Source organism: Amphiura filiformis, chromosome 10, assembly GCF_039555335.1.
Source record: "Amphiura filiformis chromosome 10, Afil_fr2py, whole genome shotgun sequence".
In the NCBI taxonomy this organism is placed as follows: Eukaryota; Metazoa; Echinodermata; class Ophiuroidea; order Amphilepidida; family Amphiuridae; genus Amphiura; species Amphiura filiformis.
In genome coordinates, this window is record NC_092637.1 from 13,967,258 (window position 1) to 13,985,842 (window position 18,585).

The 18,585-nt window shown below is 39.1% G+C and overlaps 2 protein-coding genes across 3 annotated transcripts in view; one reads left to right on the forward strand and one right to left on the reverse strand.

Moving 5' to 3' along the window:
* Positions 1-448: 448 nt before the first annotated feature.
* LOC140162532 (inositol polyphosphate 1-phosphatase-like) lies at positions 449-11,527 on the reverse strand. Its single transcript, XM_072185780.1, has 5 exons — positions 11,364-11,527; positions 9,657-9,868; positions 8,383-8,647; positions 1,650-1,827; positions 449-999 (listed from the first exon to the last, which is right to left on the reverse strand). Exons 2-5 carry the CDS (start codon positions 9,858-9,860, stop codon positions 459-461), a joined length of 1,188 nt encoding a protein of 395 aa, XP_072041881.1. The 5' UTR covers positions 9,861-9,868; positions 11,364-11,527; the 3' UTR covers positions 449-458.
* A 6,186-nt stretch (positions 11,528-17,713) lies between these two features.
* Positions 17,714-18,585, forward strand: part of LOC140162534 (ATP-dependent RNA helicase DHX33-like) — a 49,067-nt gene continuing 48,195 nt past the window's right edge. For both annotated transcript variants that reach the window (XM_072185783.1, XM_072185784.1), the window contains exon 1: positions 17,714-17,816. The gene's annotated coding sequence lies outside the window, so the exon portion shown is untranslated. The remainder of the gene's footprint in view (positions 17,817-18,585) is intronic.

The following is an 18,585-nucleotide window of genomic DNA, read 5'->3' on the forward strand; positions in this document are numbered from 1 at the left end:
TTACAACAATAACACTGCAAAATTGCAACAACAAAAAATTTGCTGCAAAATCTGGTCCAGAATTTTATTATTTTTTATTTATAACATTCGGCCAAAGCCAGGCTAAGCCCAATAGTGCTCAGAGGCTACTAACTTCAAGGGATGCCATCCAGATATGATGGGACAGGGATATGGGAAGAGGTCCGATTTTAGATGCAGGTGGAAAACCGGAGCACCCGGAGAAAAACCTGCGAGGACCAGCATGGATCGGCAACCAAACTCACATGTGGCACCGCGGGGAATTGAACCCCGGACACAGCGGTGAGAAGCGAGTGAGAAGACCACTGCCAAAGATCACTTTTCATAACTTTCCATCTTGAAACTGTAATGTCAGCACCCATCTGGTCATATGGTATTAAATATTAATTGCCTTTTATAAAATAGCCTAAACTTACTGATATACATGTACAGAAACTCACTTATCCTTCTTCACTACCTTTTATTACACACAACTCACTCAAGATTTTCAACGCCACTTCAGGTTTCCTGTACGCAATCATGCCACCCGCATTGGCCCATTTCTGTCCCGGGCTGGCGCCTTTTACATCGTCAGGCTGATTATACGCAAGCTGTGTTGACTGAAGCTCTGCTTCCCCGTACGACCCTTCTGGACTTTCCTTCATTCCTGACAAGCCTTTCGCCAGATCTATGATACCACCTCCAAGTGATTTAAGTATAGAGTGAGGAGCGCATGTGTCCCATTTAAACGTACTGCCCTTGGATAACACGTACGCATCGACCAGTTGTTGAATTGCGCAATACACTTTGTATCCGGCACCACCTGTGTATTTTACATTGTTATTGGTTATCATTTCCATGGCGCTGATGAACTGTGGAACTTCAGAGCGACTCATAACGACTGACATTCCTTTCTTGTCTGCAGCGTCACTTTTTGGTGTTTCTATATTGTTTATGTTAGTGTTTTTGTATGATATTCCCCACAAGGATTGTCCTGCCCAGCTGAAAGAAACAAGAACACATTACATGAGGTTCAGTTGGTTATCCTTCATTTTTTTAACAACAACATACTATGACGTACATGTTGTCAATCACATGACGTCATCAAAAAGGATTATCCCGATTCTAGACAAGATATCATCACAGCATCACCATCTGCTGAAGATGTTCAAGGTGAGAGAAAAATATAGAGTAGTGCTGAAGTTATTAAATTCTTTAAAATTACAAACTAGGGGATTTTACCAAATCGCTGTATTTCCTAAACAACTTTTAAGTGAAGTTGTTGATTTAAAAAGAATACCATTGGTAAAACCAGATAGTTTAAGTTTTTGAATTTCAATTTGCAAGTAAGGAACCTATTAAAACTAGCTCCAGTACCATCTTTCAGAGACACCCTGTTTATGTACACCACAAGATTCCTATTGTCGCCGCCTACACAGGTAAACTGTCTACCATAGCTGGTACTCTGCAGTACCAGGGGAGTACCAGTGTGCTACCAGTGCAGTACCACTGTTGGTGGATCCTGTGCAGTACAGCATTGGTACTATGTAGGTACTTTATGTGCACCAGGTAGGTACCTTGGCGATGATGTACCTGTGCAGGTGGCCGCAATAAGAATCTTGTAGGGTAGGAGACACCACTGATAGACTCACCTATTGTCTTGTTTGTTGTATTTTGCAAATGGCTGATTGATAAGGCCCATTAATGGCTGCCCTGTGGCTCTGTCGAATACACCAATAAGTACTAATGCAAGAGGTAAACCAACAGGGCAGATGCCATCAGCTGGCAGTGGTCCTTCACCACCTCCATGGATGTATTCAGATGTACCATCTAAAGGAGGAGAGAGAAATGAATCATTAATGGCTGCCCTGTGGCTCTATCAAACACACCAATAAGTACTAATGCAAGAGGTAAACCAACAGGACAGATGCCATCAGCTGGCAGTGGTCCTTCACCACCTCCATGGATGTATTCAGATGTACCATCTAAAGGAAGAGAGAGAAATGAATCATTAATGGCTGCCCTGTGGCTCTATCAAACACACCAATAAGTACTAATGCAAGAGGTAAACCAACAGGACAGATGCCATAAGCTGGCAGTGGTCCTTCACCACCTCCATGGATGTATTCAGATGTACCATCTAAAGGAGGAGAGAGAAATGAATCATTAATGGCTGCCCTGTGGCTCTATCAAACACACCAATAAGTACTAATGCAAGAGGTAAACCAACAGGACAGATGCCATAAGCTGGCAGTGGTCCTTCACCACCTCCATGGATGTATTCAGATGTACCATCTAAAGGTGGAGAGAGAAATGAATCATTAATGGCTGCCCTGTGGCTCTATCAAACACACCAATAAGTACTAATGCAAGAGGTAAACCAACAGGACAGATGCCATAAGCTGGCAGTGGTCCTTCACCACCTCCATGGATGTATTCAGATGTACCATCTAAATGAGGAGAGAAAATGAATCATTAATGGCTGCCCATTGGCTCTATCAAACACACCAATAAGTACTAATGCAAGAGGTAAACCAACAGGACAGATGCCATCAGCTGGCAGTGGTCCTTCACCACCTCCATGGATGTATTCAGATGTACCATCTAAAGGAAGAGAGAGAAATTAATCATTAATGACTGCCTTGTGGCTCTATCAAACACACCAATAAGTACTAATGCAAGGGGTAAACCAACAGGACAGATGCCATAAGCTGGCAGTGGTCCTTCACCACCTCCATGGATGTATTCAGATGTACCATCTAAAGGAGGAGAGAGAAATGAATCATTAATGGCTGCCCCGTGGCTCTATCAAACACACCAATAAGTACTAATGCAAGAGGTAAACCAACAGGGCAGATGCCATCAGCTGGCAGTGGTCCTTCACCACCTCCATGGATGTATTCAGATGTACCATCTAAAGGAGGAGAGAGAAATGAATCATTAATGGCTGCCCCGTGGCTCTATCAAACACACCAATAAGTACTAATGCAAGAGGTAAACCAACAGGACAGATGCCATCAGCTGGCAGTGGTCCTTCACCACCTCCATGGATGTATTCAGATGTACCATCTAAAGGAAGAGAGAGAAATGAATCATTAATGGCTGCCCTGTGGCTCTATCAAACACACCAATAAGTACTAATGCAAGGGGTAAACCAACAGGGCAGATGCCATCAGCTGGCAGTGGTCCTTCACCACCTCCATGGATGTATTCAGATGTACCATCTAAAGGAAGAGAGAGAAATGAATCATTAATGGCTGCCTTGTGGGTCTATCAAACACACCAAAAATTTGAAAAATGTCAGTCAAAATCAATCCATTTCAGCCAAAAAAAATAGCTGCTTTTAATTGCATGGGGCAGATAAAAAATTCCAAAAATATAAAATCAGTATCGGCTCATAGAACAAACTTTATTTGCCAGCTTTTAGTCTACATAATACACTGAACACTCAGCTATATGCAAACAAATGAATCTCTCCATTACATTTTTTACCACATTTAAAAAAAGGGAGAGAGGTAATTGTTTTATCTTCAATTCTATTACCCCCACGACCCATTATTCAAAATCGCGCACTGTGATTTGTTGAAACGCGTCACGTGACAGACCATTGTGATGTGCCCTGAGTAATTTGATTTAATTTAATTATTTAGCTTTGTTTACAAGCTGAAAGTATTTCATGAGATGGGAAAGCCCCTTGTAATTGCAAGATAATGGTGTGGAAAGCCATATTGGAATTCCCCCCAAATTATTGTAAACAAAGTCAGAGCTATGTTTGGAACTTGGAAACCCCCAGTTCATTATTGCACCATCAGAAAAGCCCCCAGGAAGTGATGCACACCGTCATCATCCCTATATCTTCGTGTTAAAAATTGCCGTGGTAGTACGATAAATCCTCACGTTTTTCAACAACTACGCATGGTGATTTTGTTCGAGATAGGCCGTATGACTCAGGCTATGCATACAATTTGAGATTTTGAGAGCCGGCCACACTGTTTCTATTCTATGTTTTACGATTTTCGCATGATCAGTATATGGCTGGCCGTAACGCCCATACGTGGAGCTGCTACGCGTAGCTTACTTTTAAGCTTCATGGAGCTAAATTGACCAATCATGTTAGATCTTTTCATTACGCGAGCCAGTTGATGCATCATCGTTCCAGAGAGAAAAACTCTTGCCAAAATTAATGTTTACTATGTGGATTTTAAATGAATCGAATGTAAATAAACCACCAACAGTTGTACAGGATCAATACCATTGTTTGATTAGTGTATAGTCAATGTTACCTTGCATGCATGTGCCATGTGTGTGGCGTGTTTGTTTGTTTGTCTACTGTGTCAGGCCAGGATCACTGACACCCACGGTACTGATACTGTCATACTATCACGGTGATCATATTGTTGAATGTTGTTGACTTTAAAATAATCATGATGCAGTCATGTCTACAGTAGAATTCACCACGACCTTTGAAGGACTTAAACCCCATTAAAAGCTATTAAACCAAGATAACACTCAATGAAAACAGCTCAACTATGTAACATCAGATCTTCTCTGGTTAAATACACACTGCACTTGTGTCTGTTTTACCTGTGCAATGAACAATGAGCTGGTATTATAGTTTCAGTTGGGTGAATGATTATAAAGCTTAACGCAAGGTAACAATACTGTCTGGGCTTTTGTTTACTTAAATGAGACAATAGTCTGCTTATTGTTAACCAGCGTTCTTGAAAATGAGAAGCATAATGGTTTGCAGACTTAACACGGTTTAGAAATAATTTGTTCATATTTTTTGGTGTTATCTGTCGTTTGCATATCCTTCCTAAAACACAAAAGTACCAATATTTCCAAACACCTAAATTAGCTAAAAATTTAGGAAATTTTACAAAACTATATTTTCTAGAATTTCAGAGAATACTTTAAATATTGACTGGTTATTTTTTACACAGTGACGTCATATAGGCAATGGCATAATACTTCTAACATACACTAGGTCACGCGTCAATGGTGAGCGCACTGAGTATTGTGTATAGGAAAACGGGCAGTACCGTAACTACAGTATGTATGGCCTACTACTAGTATATAAAGTAAATCCGAACTGGTTTGCTGAAGGTCGAATTCCATGAGGCCACGCCCGCAAGAAGATGTACAAATCAGCTCCCGGCGATACACTGCAGATCGCAGAATTGTGTGCATGGTTTACCACCACTCTGCCTAGCTATATAGTTGTGTACAATACTGTATGAGTTTCTTGTGAGTGCATGTCCATCTTAATAATAATAAGTCGGTTCGTACTTTTCATAAATTACTTTTTGAATCATAACTATCGTGACCGAGGATATCTTGCAACCACGAAGCTCGTCTGGCAAATTCTTAATGACTAAATTCGCTTCACGTAATGAGTAAGTCGTACTTGATTGGTCAGTTTTACCTCCGAGTAATGAAAAACTCTAACATGATTGGTCAATTTGGCTCCACAGAACAAAAAGTCAGCTACGCGTAGCAGCTCCACGTTGTGGCGGTTGCGGCCTACCATATCAGTATCCCATATGATATTTCTATTGTAAGAAAATTTTATTTGTTGTCACGTAAATCACAGGTTTCGTTTAAATGTACTAACTGGAAATTAAATGTACTAATTAGTGAGGACCGGTATTTTGCTGTGGATATGTTTAACTGCAATTTTGATGTAAAACATTTGAAATCCGCTGTAAAAATTTTGATAATATTTAACTCTTTGAGAAAATTATTTTATAAAGGAATGCTGGTAAAACCAGGTGCAATACAATGTACATTATTGACACACTATCACGCTCTTTATCTTCGTCAATAATAGAATAATCGATTTCAATCGAATTGAATGCATGAGTTTGTAGTTGACTACTGAGCGACCTAAGCGATCGATTGCTAGCCAATCAGATAGAACTCCTTTTCTTGCGTTCAGTGAAATACCACTGCTTGTCGCTCACTACCACTCGCCCGTCGCTCACCAACGGAGTATTAAATTTATATTTATCGTATAGGACGTCGACGGTGTGTGATGTAATGTGAAAGGTGAATGTGTATAATTAATCTTGGGAAATCCCAAGATTGCAGCAATGTTGTGAAAATGTGATTGAAGTAATGGTTTATTAATAGATGATGGGTTTTTTTGCATGAGGACTGATATAAAAAGCTTGAGGCTTTTGTTGGGACTTTACAGAATGCCATGGGAGATTGAGATACTCCACATGTGTGTGATGGTCTTCGTGCTTCAAAAAAGAAGTACATTCTAACCAGTTTATATAGCCAATAATTGAGCTAATTTTAATACAGCAACGAAGAAGACAGCGAGCACACAAAAGTGCTCTTCCTCATCAAAGGATTAAAAGTTCTTCTGTCAAATTGCTGGAGTTTGCTGGGTTTGTGAAGGCCACGCATCTGTCAAAAAACAGCGGAGCTGCGTTAAAAAACCTGTTCCCTGGAAAAAGAGTGATTGGTGAAAGAAACACCATTTTTGGAGAAAGCAGCGCAAGGAGATATATTTGTGGAGATAGCAGCGCAAAAGGAGATTGGAGGAAGCATCATCATTTTCGTATGAGGATTTTATACGCAATGGATTTATAAATGCAAGTGTACTATGGACTTCGCTGATTTTCGCCGGACAAGTGAATAAGGATATATTACATCAGTCGTCCAGAACATTGCAAGAACTCTAGGATCACCAACAAGAAGACAGCTGGTTAAGTACTGATATAGTAAAACTGTCATTGTGTGATTTTATTGTATATGCGATATTGTTATTATATGTACCAATCATACTCTGTTTTCAATTAAAGACTTAGATTTTGTTAGCTTAAACAGTGTATTTGTGTTGTGCATTCGTGTGAGTTCGGGAAAAAGGTGATTTTGGCCTTGAGTCAAGTACGACTCGTAACACCATTAATTAGCGATAAAGTGTCAAGGGCAACGAACTTTATGTTCTTATATCATCACAGCGCACAGCAAAGCGCACAGCACACCTGCTTATGTAGGGGAGAATGGAATGCCAGGTGTGTGTTATTGTATGTGCATACCTGCTTATAGGGGAGAATGGAATGTTAGGTTGTGTTATTGGAATGTGCATACGCTTTGGCTACGTGTAGGCGCTACACCTTGAGGTAAACAACTTGAAATATTTGGGCAAAAATGTGATATTTTCTCTTTAAATCGCACTATTTTGTGGTAATAGAATAGAAATAAAGGGTGCAGCATTATCCTTTACACGCAAATAATATGTGTCCTCGGCAGTAAAATCGTTTAAATAATGGGTTCGGCTGCGCCTCACCCATTATTTACGTTTTTACTGCCTCGGACACATTATTTCCGTGTAAATGATCATGCATTACCCTTTATTTCTTAAATAATAGTAGAGTACACACATTGTACATGCCTCCAAATTAGTCTCCTACGCAGCCAGTTTGGTTACGCTCCCTCCACACAAACAGTCTGCCAATGACCACGTGTCACGGTGTTTCTGATTAGCTAAGAGGCGACAATGCAAAGTCAATGAGAACCGAACAGCAGTGCTGCATCCGGGAACTTGATTACCCATGGGTTGAACTCCTGGCTGAATAATCAGATACGCGAGAAGCACATGCTGGATGACGTCATGGGAACCGGCTAGCCAATCAAAAAGACCTTGTTTGTTATCATTGGCAGACTGTTTGTGTGGAGGGTGCGGAACCAAACTGGCTGCCATGGAGACTAGCCTCCAAATACCCCCCCATCACCTTGCCCCCCCCCCCCCCACACACACACACCAACATCACCTGGCTAATAATTACTTTGTCAGCAGAGATACTAAAATAAATACCCGGGATCGATACACATGAATTTGCTATGCACAAGTTTAATATGAGAAGAAAATCTTAGGATACCGGGGTAGAAAATGATATCTCCCATAAATGATTTTGTATAAAGAAACCAGATGTGGTCCCTTGCACTTGAATATATATTTTGAACAGATATGATAGTTGTTAGCTTGCGTCTTGAGAAAGAACTGTGCGTGTTGAGTCAAAAACTGACAATAATTCTGATTTATATGTGCCGAATTATATAGCGCAGTGTATAGGCTAATCGTTGAGGTAGTCAAAAAGAATATGACCTATGGAGTACCATGCTCGACCCACACATCAGCGAGGTCAGTAACCGGCTAATTGGGGCTATTGTCAGTAGCCTTAGTCAGATGTCCTTCGGCCCATTATGCGCCTCAAAACTATTAAACAGGTCGATACAAAAATACAAAATGGCCATGCGTGGTGGTGGATTCAACCTACCATGGCGATTTCTGCCATGAAGATATCGGGGCGATGACACTGTGCCACCCCATACCTTTCTCTGAAAAAATCCCGGCTACACTACTAATCTCACCTATAGGATCAATCCATATTCCAACAGAATCAACATCCAGATCTATTTGTACCGTTGCCAACAGCTCATCCGTTGTCATGGCAACCTCTCTGTGTATGATGCTAGCCAAGATGGCAGCTGCTTCTGCATTCCCATCAAGGACTTTGGTGAGTAGGCTACACGTTTGCTGCTCTGTGTCCTGCACAGCTACTACAATGGTTTCTCCTAATGTGTTGGTGAATTTGTTACTTTCCTCACCTAGCACATGATCTGCCAGTGAAGGATGCTGGTAATTAAAAAAAGATAGACACATAATTATAATTATCGAACTTTTTTTTTCAAGATTTTTCTTTCCTTAAATCTAACACAAGGGAAAGAATAATTTGAAAAGAACATGAAAAAATCGAACCACAACACTTTAAAATGCAAAGGAGCTTCAAACAATGATACAGAAAAATACATATTCACAAATATCAAGGGGTCAGAGCCAAAAGGCCTTAAGTACAAAAACACCATTTAATGATACAGGCATTTTTGTACTTGGGGCTCTCACATATTTCATGAACTTAGGGCTTTACATTTCCGCTGATGACTGTTTCTGTGGCTATAGCTTCATTATGGCTATACATACAATCTTAAGGTGCGCAATGCTGTAAGGATTATTTTGGTACCAAATCTCATTTTGGCCAAAAATGCACTTAGGGCCATTTTGCTCTGACACATCAATATTAATATTTTCTTATCAACTGTTGTTTTTTTCGATGATTTGAGCCACAGCGGGAAAATTGGTTTATTAAATTATAATTGGGTAATATCATTCCCGGGAAACTTTTACTGCTCGTGGGAAATACGACTTTTTGAAATATGGCGGGAACAAGAGAGGGCATACTTTGAAGTGAGTAATCTTTTGTATGCTTCTCAGCTATCAAAAGATTACTCACTTCAAAGTACGCCCTCTCCTTTTGTGCCCGCCATAGTATTTCAAAAAGGCTTATCCAAGCAACTTGCACTGGAGAAATATGATGTAAATGGAAATTTGTTTACAGAATTCTCCTTTTATGGAGATTAAGAGATGAATATATCCGTGTAGCTGTGTAAGGAGGGAGATTAAGAGATGAATTTGTCTGTGAACCTGTGTGTAAGGAGGGAGATTAAGAGATGCATTTGTCCATGTAGCTGAGTGGAGGGAGATTAAGAGATGATTTCATCTGTGAGATCCTGGGTTGACCGAGGGAAAATTTATTTGTCATTCCTGGGAAACTTAGCATTTTTTTACACCCCTGATTTGAGCCTACCTGTTTGGACACTTCATGTCGTATCAGTTCCTGTATCAATACATCTGCCAATGTCTTGAAATCATGCACAAAGTTCTTATTCTTCTGTTCTCCCGTCTTTTCTTCCACCAGTAAATCAAACAAAGTTTTCTCTGCTCTGATTCTCCTCGCCAAATTAGCTGCTTTCTCAGACAGGTGCAGCAGTAACTGAAGAAGTGATGCCATTTTGCTACCTGTTAAAAAAAAAGTAGTTCAGAATGGTATAATACAGGGTGTCCCAGAATGATCTGTTGGGGCAAGTTGATCTGTGTGTATGGGGGGAGGCAAGCCTGGAGGGTTGATTTTTTTAGCTATGAATATCATTGCCATTGGTCAAATTTAGTTGAACTTCTGTTTACATTAGCTTTTTAGAAATTTTAGATTTAGAATTAAAAGATAGACCAGGGAAGTACAATGGGATTAATGGCACAAGTTGGTAAAATTGTCGTCAGTTTTTAAACGCATTAAAAAAATTATCTGTGAAGTTTGATGTTACCGAAATTCATTTTGTGAATCTGTTTCTTCAAACGCAAAGTTTGCTCATTTTTAAGCGACTATAACACCTGTCAATTTGAGCAACTTTTTTGGAACTAGATCTGTACTATACTTTTTTGAGAAGTCTAGCCACAAATTTGCTCACCTATAGATGATATATATACGCACACATCATCACAATTTCCATTGTTTTTTGCCTGGCAGTATGTGCGCGCATCATATTTTGTTCAGGGCTCGTGTTTTTAAAACTCCTGCCGCATCACAATAAGGCTATTGAACAGTCTAGTGGTTGCATGCGCATGGGGTTCACTCAAGCATATCGATATACCAGTCCCTTGCCTTTGTTGATAAACATTGAGGTCAACAGTCAACTCATCTGTAGCTTCACATTTGAGGCTAGAGACCATTGCATTCAAAATCTAGTCAGATTCGCTGAAGTATGACACCGTGTAAACTAAAGCAATGGAAGTTCAGAAGTAAAACACGGCCAACAATCACGACAGGCGATCGCATAATGTTGCTAAAATTGCACTTCAATAAAATTTTAGACTGTTCAAAATAGGCAAATTTTATAGATAAAGTAGACTCCAAATTTAAACATTAACAGAATAAATAACATTCGTTGCAAAAAATGTCACTGCTGTCCGACCGAAAAATGATAGTAACATACTCTAGCATCGAATGCATAACTATCGTGTACAAATTCAAAGCTAGAATACCTGTACCGGTATGTGATGAGCTTTGTTTACTTTTGAATTTCCATTGCTTTACATTCTCAGACCTCACCGATTCTGACACGATTTGAGATACCCATACCGTATATGTAGATTCTCTATCGCCAGTTAGACTTTTCGTTCAACAGAACAAATTTATTTCTGAATACATTTTCCAAGGAGCAGTTTCTGACAATAGCTTGGGATTATTGGGGCAAAGGTTATCTATTGAATCCTTTCATGACCACCATGACCACTGAAGCATAGTAAAGTCTGCCAAAGACACTCAGCACAAATTGAAAGAACATGTCACTCTCGACAAAAGAATGCATGCATGTCAAAGGTCATAAAACACCAATTTGGTGTTTGTCATGCTCCCCAGAAAAAGTACGTATTAAGGCCTATGTCATTGTATGCTCTGTATGTCTGGATATTGAAATTGTCATTGAATTGATAAGCTTAAAATCATTTCTCTGCTTACCTTATCACAGTTTGCGAGCACGAACAAATACACCATACACAGTACGTGTACAAGTCAATAATTTCTTCGGGATGTACCTAATGTAATTGTCCTCAGTATAAAGATTCAGTTTAATTTAGATTCTAATCATATGTACCACTCCCTTTCATGTTGTGCAGTAAACATTTTTTATTGCGATTGATTTGGGGTTACGAGCTGTTACTTACAAGTATTAAGGGCGCATACCACTATTTTCTATCCCGGAACCGTGGGAGTAGCTTTTTAAAGCAATGATTCAGGGGGGGGGGAGGGTGCTTTTAAAGGTTAAAGATATATCTTTTTGACGCCGGCAATTGGTCCATGACATGCACGATTTGAGGTTGAGGGTATTATGAGGTATATAATATTGCACCCACAGAATTTTAATTCTGTGATTGCACCTCAAGCAGCATACAGGCCTGGAAGAAGCACCAAGGAACATGTCTTTAGCAAAAAATGCTTGGCAGAAAAGGAGCTGAAATTTTTTTCACCAACTTTTTTAAACGTAAAATTTTTTACACCTAGGGTTGTAAAATTCCCGGGAATTTTCGGAGTGGAAAGTTTCCACCGGAAATTTTGGGAATAAACGGGAATTTTCGGGAATTTTGGGAATTTTCAGAAATATTCGGGAATTTTCATTCAAATCTAAAAATCAAAGTTGAAACAGGGGAATCACTGTGTATGTTAGGGTATTGGAGTAATTTATAAGAGCATGCAATCATAATAAAGAACTTCAAGAATGACCAATAACCATTTATATCAACAAAAAAACAACATGCATGACCAGATCTTACTGCGTTATGTTTTTGTTCTGTAAAACATTTTACACTAGCCAATACAATGAGTTTTGAAACAATAACCACAAACTCTGAAGGGATAATCATTATCTTAAATCTTATTAGGCCTACATAAAGACTTCTATTATTTTAGTAATAGAATACTAAGCACTACCAACATTTTTGTTACCAGCTACCAGCTATTAAAGGAGTATTTCGTGATCCTAGCATCCTCTTTTTATGACATTTTTCAGTACATATCCACGAAAAAAGCATATTCCCAAAATTTCAGTTGATTCCGATTTTGCGTTTGCGAGTTATGCATGATTATGTGTATTACACTGCTCCATAGACAATACGTTGTAATTTTGTTCTGGTATACCAGAACGAAATTCAAATTTCGCGATATCTTTGCTAAACGAATTAATATGCAAGAAATATTTTGTACATAAACATTATGTAGCCAGAGTATTCCAGTGATATAAAAATCTCAACTTTTTTTTTTTTGAGAAAAGTGGGGGATGAGGCTGTGGATCACGAAATGCCCTTTTAAGTGATCTTGAATATTAAATTTAAACTCTCATTCAGCCCCGGAGGGGGGGGGCACTCAACTTTAGAAGTGACGGGTATGTGCCTACCGGCGTCGCGAAGTAGGGGCCTATCGGTAACAAAGCATTATTTTTTGGGTACAAACAAAATAAAAAAGGGAGTCATTTGGTATAATATTTTGAAAAAGGGGGTCATTGAGTATAAGATTTCAAACAAAGGGTCATCGGGTAGAAAATTTTGAAAAAATTGAGCAAAATTTTGAAAGTTTCGGCATAATTTTGAAAAAATGGAGCAAAATTTGAAAGTTTCGGCATTATTTTGTTGCATTTTGATGATGCTATTCTAGGAAATCTAGAAAAAAGGGGGTCATTGGGTAGCCTCAACCAAAAAAGGGGGTCATTGGGTAGCAGCAACTAAAAAAAGGGGGGTCATCGGGTATGACTCAGAAGGGGGTCATCGGGTAGAGTCGACTTCAAAAGAGGGGGCCTATTGACAGGCACATACCGTCACTTCCAAAGTTGAGTGCCCCCCGGGCATTCAGCGCTACATGTAGCAGGGATGCCAGTTTTCCGGATATTTCCGGAAATCCGGACCGCTCGGCCGGTCGCAAAAAAATCTCCCGTTGGAAGGAAAAAAATCTGAGGAAATCTCCAATTTTAAAATGAAAATTCCTTAGAACCCTGACTGGATGACTCAACTAGATAATGGTACTCATTTAACATGCATGTGCTCAAATTTTTATATTATTGAGAACACCTTTTCATGCCCAAAATTGATGAATTTTAGTCCATTATCGGACCAGCATATTATACTGAGTGTGTCGGCTTTTGCGTTCAAAAACTCATCTCTTTTTCCTCAACAAATATTACCCAAGTAAGAAGTATGTAATGTGTATTAATGAACGATGACGTTTGAGATGATGCTGGACTGATGATGCTGATGCCGTATAGGCCTATGTATACTCTAATATCAAGTCATGTTTAAGTCTAAATGGAAATGAACTTCGGTCAAAGGTTTGATATGAACCTTTTAGCTGTATCCTTTGGCTTTGTGTAGCCGTCGTTGTGAACATGGGGGTGGGGGTGGTTGAGTGTGTGTAGGTCTATGTATTTCCTTTTTAGGCCTACTATTTTAGTCCCAATTTGTAGTGACATCACTCTGTCTCTGTATGTTTAACATACCGAATTTTACAAATTACTCTTATCATACAATGTCCGGGTACAATGTATTCTTCATGCACAATCATAAGTAGGCCTATACCCCCCCCCCCATGTGGGCCCCTCCCACATACCCGAAGGGGGGGGGGGTAAAAAATTTGATGAATCATTGTTTTTATATTGCGCATTACATATATCAATTTCAATCATGTAGGCCATGTTATTAGGCCAAGAAAACACTTTGAAGAATGTCTCCCATGTACAAAAGTATAGGAAACAGAACATTTAAAACCACTTTTTTAGGATGAAGGAAGCATTTTTTCAAAAAAAAGTCTAAAACAGGTTTTTTTTAGCTAAATTTTAACCAAAAGGTGGGGGTGGGTGGGGTGGGGTGGGGTAGGCAGTGGATGCCAAGCACAAATTGTTAATTATTGTTTTATTTTTCTGCTTCACATATATCAACATCAGCCATATTGGTCATGTAATAAAGCCAAAAAACATTTTTTAAGAGTGTCTCTTGTGCATAAAAGTATAGGAAACTCAAAACTTTAAAGCATGTTTTCTGGAAGAAGGAAGCACTTTTTATTAAAAGTGTAGAACAAGCCAGGAGCTTTGAAATGTTCTTTTTACCCTCTGAAATGGCCTTTCCTAGTGTGGTGCTAAATGTGCAGAAACCATCTGGCTTCGGGGGGAAAAGCCCCCTCGACCCCCAACAGGGGCTTTGCCTTAAGCGGGCCCCTGGACCCCCACGCCGTGAGGGACGAGAGCTCCGCTCGCTACGCTTCGCATTTAGTATTTTATGAAATATTTTTTTCCTTCCCAACTTCAGGAGGCCACTGGTATCCCTGATGTAGCTCGTAAGATGCGAACTACAAAGATCTTGCATGAGTTAATGCTCAGGAGTTTTAACATCGTTAAAACATCGTCTGTTCAGTACCAAAACACATGTATGCCTATGTACCATGATGTAGGCCTACATACGCATTTTTTTTTGCGTTTGGTTGGACTTTTGAAAATTAAAATGCAAATAAATAATCACGAATTATTTTTCATACAATTATGTCGATGTCAAAACATAAATTTAACAAGAAGCATATTATCACTTGCACTATTAAAATATTTAATAACAAATGATTTTTTTTGGATTTCTGAAAAATGTCCATTTTCATAGCAATTTGAAGAGGTTTGATTGAGGAAGTCAATTATATGACATGGCAAGTTACATCGTCAATCAAAATGACTCCCATATTCTAAAGCATACTGCAGTTACTGTCCGTTTTCCTATACACAATACACAGTGCTCTCACCATGCGTGACCTCTACAAATGATGTATGTTGGAAGAATGGGCACTTGCCTAGTTAACATCACTGTGTGAAAAATAACCAGCCAATATTTAACTTATTCTCCAAACTTCTAGCAAATATATTTCTCTAACATGACCTAAAATTACAGCTAGGTTAGAGGTTCAGAAATAGTCGCACTTTTGTAAAATATGAGTGAGGGCAAGGCATAGCTAGCCAACTCCCCGTGTTAATTGAATGGAGATTTGACCGGAAATATTGGTATCGGACCGCTCACTTCTGAAGGATGCCACAAAAAAACGGTACAAGCTACATTTAAACTATTCTCTGGCAATCATCATGATGAATTTCTTATATAGTATGCCGAAATTGGGTACTGTAGGTGATTGACAAAGGGTCGCACTTTTGTGTTTTAGGAAGGATATGTAAACGACAGATAACACCAAAAATATGAAGAAATTATTTCCAAACCGTGTTAAGTCAACAATCATTATGTTGCTCATTTTCAAGAATGCTGGTTAACAAAAAGCAGGCCATTGTCTCATTTCGTGAACAAAGGTCTACATACCATTGTTTCCTTGCGTTTCCTTTATAATCGGTTACCCAACTGAAGCTGTATTATAGCAGCTCATTGCTATATCGCACATATAAAACAGACACATGTGCACAGCCAGAGAAGATCCGATTTAATCAGTTGAGCTGTTTCAATGAGTGTTATCTTGGTTTAATAGCTTTTAATGGGGTTTATAAGTCCTGCAAAGGTCGAGGTGAATTCTACTGTAGACATGACTGCATCATGGGCAAAATAAATAGGAATGTTTGTCTCAGTGACTCAAAACTATTGAAAAATCCCAACTGCATACATTTTTGGTTAAGAAATAGCAATGAACTATTATAAGGCCACCGCAATGAATTCATAAGCTTTCATAGTTTCCTCGGCGCTCATCATCAATCAGTCTTTATTTCATTCAAAATACAACAATACATTTTTCAAAACTTTCATTATTTTCATGCAAATCTCAATTTTCTTGAAGTTGATGTCATTATGAAAGTATTTACTTGTCAGTTATGTTTGTCTCATTCTTGTAAGCATTTTATAGCAGTGTTTTGCTGCAGTAGTGGTAGAGTGGTAAATAATGGAAATTTAAAAATCCCTCGTCACTTTCCGGTGCAGTTTCAGATGCGCTTGTAATAATAGTAACTTATTTTAAAAGATTTTTATTTCACTATATGAGCAAAATGAACCTATATAGTGATTCATTTGGAAAATGTTTTATGTTTGAATCCAATCCTCTACAAATAGCAAATAATGAAATGATGCCAAATAATGAATAATGAAATATGACCTCATCCCCTTTTCAAGATCTCCAAGAAGAAACTATGAATTCATTGTCGATGGCCTAATGGTAATTGGGAATTCCCAAAATATGCAACATTTTAGGATGAAAATATGCAAGTGGCTGGACTTCCCACATGAAAAAATCTTTATCTTGACAATTCATTTGCTCGCCCTATTCCTTTTAAAGGAATTTTTATTACCCCTGACCTGAGAAGTTGAAAAAAACCCTAAGAGATCAAAAACTTGTTTGAAAACTTTTTTGACCCCTCATATGAGGGGGGGGTTCTTCCTGGTTGAAGGTATACGGGGATGTGCCACGGTTTTGGGGTACCTTTTCAGCGATTTTGGTATATCAATGGGTGGGTTTTCAGTGGAGACCAATGCGCCAAATTGGGCGCATTTTGGAAAAAGTGCACATAAAGCGCCCAATAATGGCACATTTGGGTGCTTTGTGGGTGCTTTTTCTTGAAAATTGGTATACTGATGGGTAGCAAAAACAGCAAAAAGTAGGTATAGAGAAAGTCAGCATCCGAAAGTCTGCGTGGCACACCCCCGTACAATTTTTTTCGAAGAACCCCCCCCCCCGGATATTTGTCCCCCAGCTCACCCCATCAAATCATTTCTGAACCCGAGTTCTGGCATTCATTATATTACTTATTCTTTTTATTGAATATTGCTTTAAATTAAAATTATGTGTAGTGCGCCTGTAGCATTATGGTTACGGGCAGTGATGCCAACGCCGCGCCTTAGGCGCACAATTGGGCTACTTGGCGATCACTTGCCGCTACTCAAAAAAGCATGCCGCTACTTGTCTAAAATTGGGCTACTTTGGCCAGTCTCAGGCCGCGGCACTAATTTGATGTATTTTCCTTTCAATTTAGCCGATTTATAAAGGTTTTGAGTCTTTGAAGCTCCAAATTGAAATTACAATGGGTTTTGTGACCATTTATTGATCGATCAGTAACTTCCCAGTAAGTACCGGAAGTTTCAAAGTCAAGTGCTTTTCCGCCCAATTGGGTGTTTTGCGTTCTAAATTCGGGTAAATCCGCCCAAATATCCGGTATTGGGCGCTTTTTTAGAAGCTTAAAAAATTGGGCTACTTGAGAATCCTTTACCGCGGCCTGACGAGTCAATGCGCCGCGCCTTGACGCTGAAAAGTTTTGGCAACACTGGTTACGGGCTCTATTTAACGTTAATTGATTGGTTTGCGCAATGTGAATCGGTAAAGCTGTCGTGGCAAGCATCTAAATGTGAATTAAATAACAGTATTAACACTAATTAACACGTTTTTATACTTAAAGGACTGTTACTGGTAAGTATAAGTGAAACTTGATCTCATGTGTGATTTTGGGATACATTATGATGTCGTTTTTTAGCTAAAAGTTTCGATTGTATTTCTTTAAATTGTCGAGTGATAGCAGAATTCGGCAGACTTTCACTCGGCGGATCCAGGTAAGCTTACATGTAAGCTTAGCTTAAGCTTAATTCTTATTCAATGGGTGCGTCTTGTAAAGAATTCACGTAATTTGATTGGTTTTCTGGTGTATAATATCTCACAATAGTTGATAGTGATATTAGTCAAGGCGCACGCCGCCACGCAACGGTATACGCCAACGGCGGCACGCTAATTGCTCCTCAATGATCGCGCGATAATGCGTTCGCGTAATACACGTGCGAGAACTAGGAACGCGATTCGGCGGCTTAGATGTTCGTGATGGTTTCGTTCATTTAAAACAACGGGGATGTACTCTGAAAAAAGGCAGTTTTTCTCGCAAACATTACATTAAAACTGAATAAGAATGAGAATAAAAGATAGGATTTTGTCTTTTGCCTATCCAATATCGTGTCATAATGGATGGGCTGGCCAATATTGTTATCGTAGTCTACTCAAAATATTGGCCAGCCCATCCATTATTCTCTAAATACATGTAATAGGTATCACAGGGAAACCTCGGTTAACACATTTGTTAGTCAGTCAAAATGGCCTAAACCGGCAATACAAATTTACATTGAAATTAAAAAGAAGCTTTTTAAGAAGGAAACCTTCATAAATATGTTGTCTATACTTCACTTGACCCAAA

Bases quoted from the DNA above. Each gene is read 5' to 3' on its own strand.
- LOC140162532 (XM_072185780.1), bottom strand. From the start codon at position 9,860: ATGGCATCACTTCTTCAGTTACTGCTGCACCTGTCTGAGAAAGCAGCT. The intron at 1,828-8,382 runs GTGAGATTAGTA...CTCCTCCTTTAG, and splicing joins AATATGGATTGATCCTATAG to ATGGTACATCTGAATACATC. The intron at 1,000-1,649 runs GTGAGTCTATCA...TGTTTCTTTCAG, and splicing joins TACAACAAACAAGACAATAG to CTGGGCAGGACAATCCTTGT.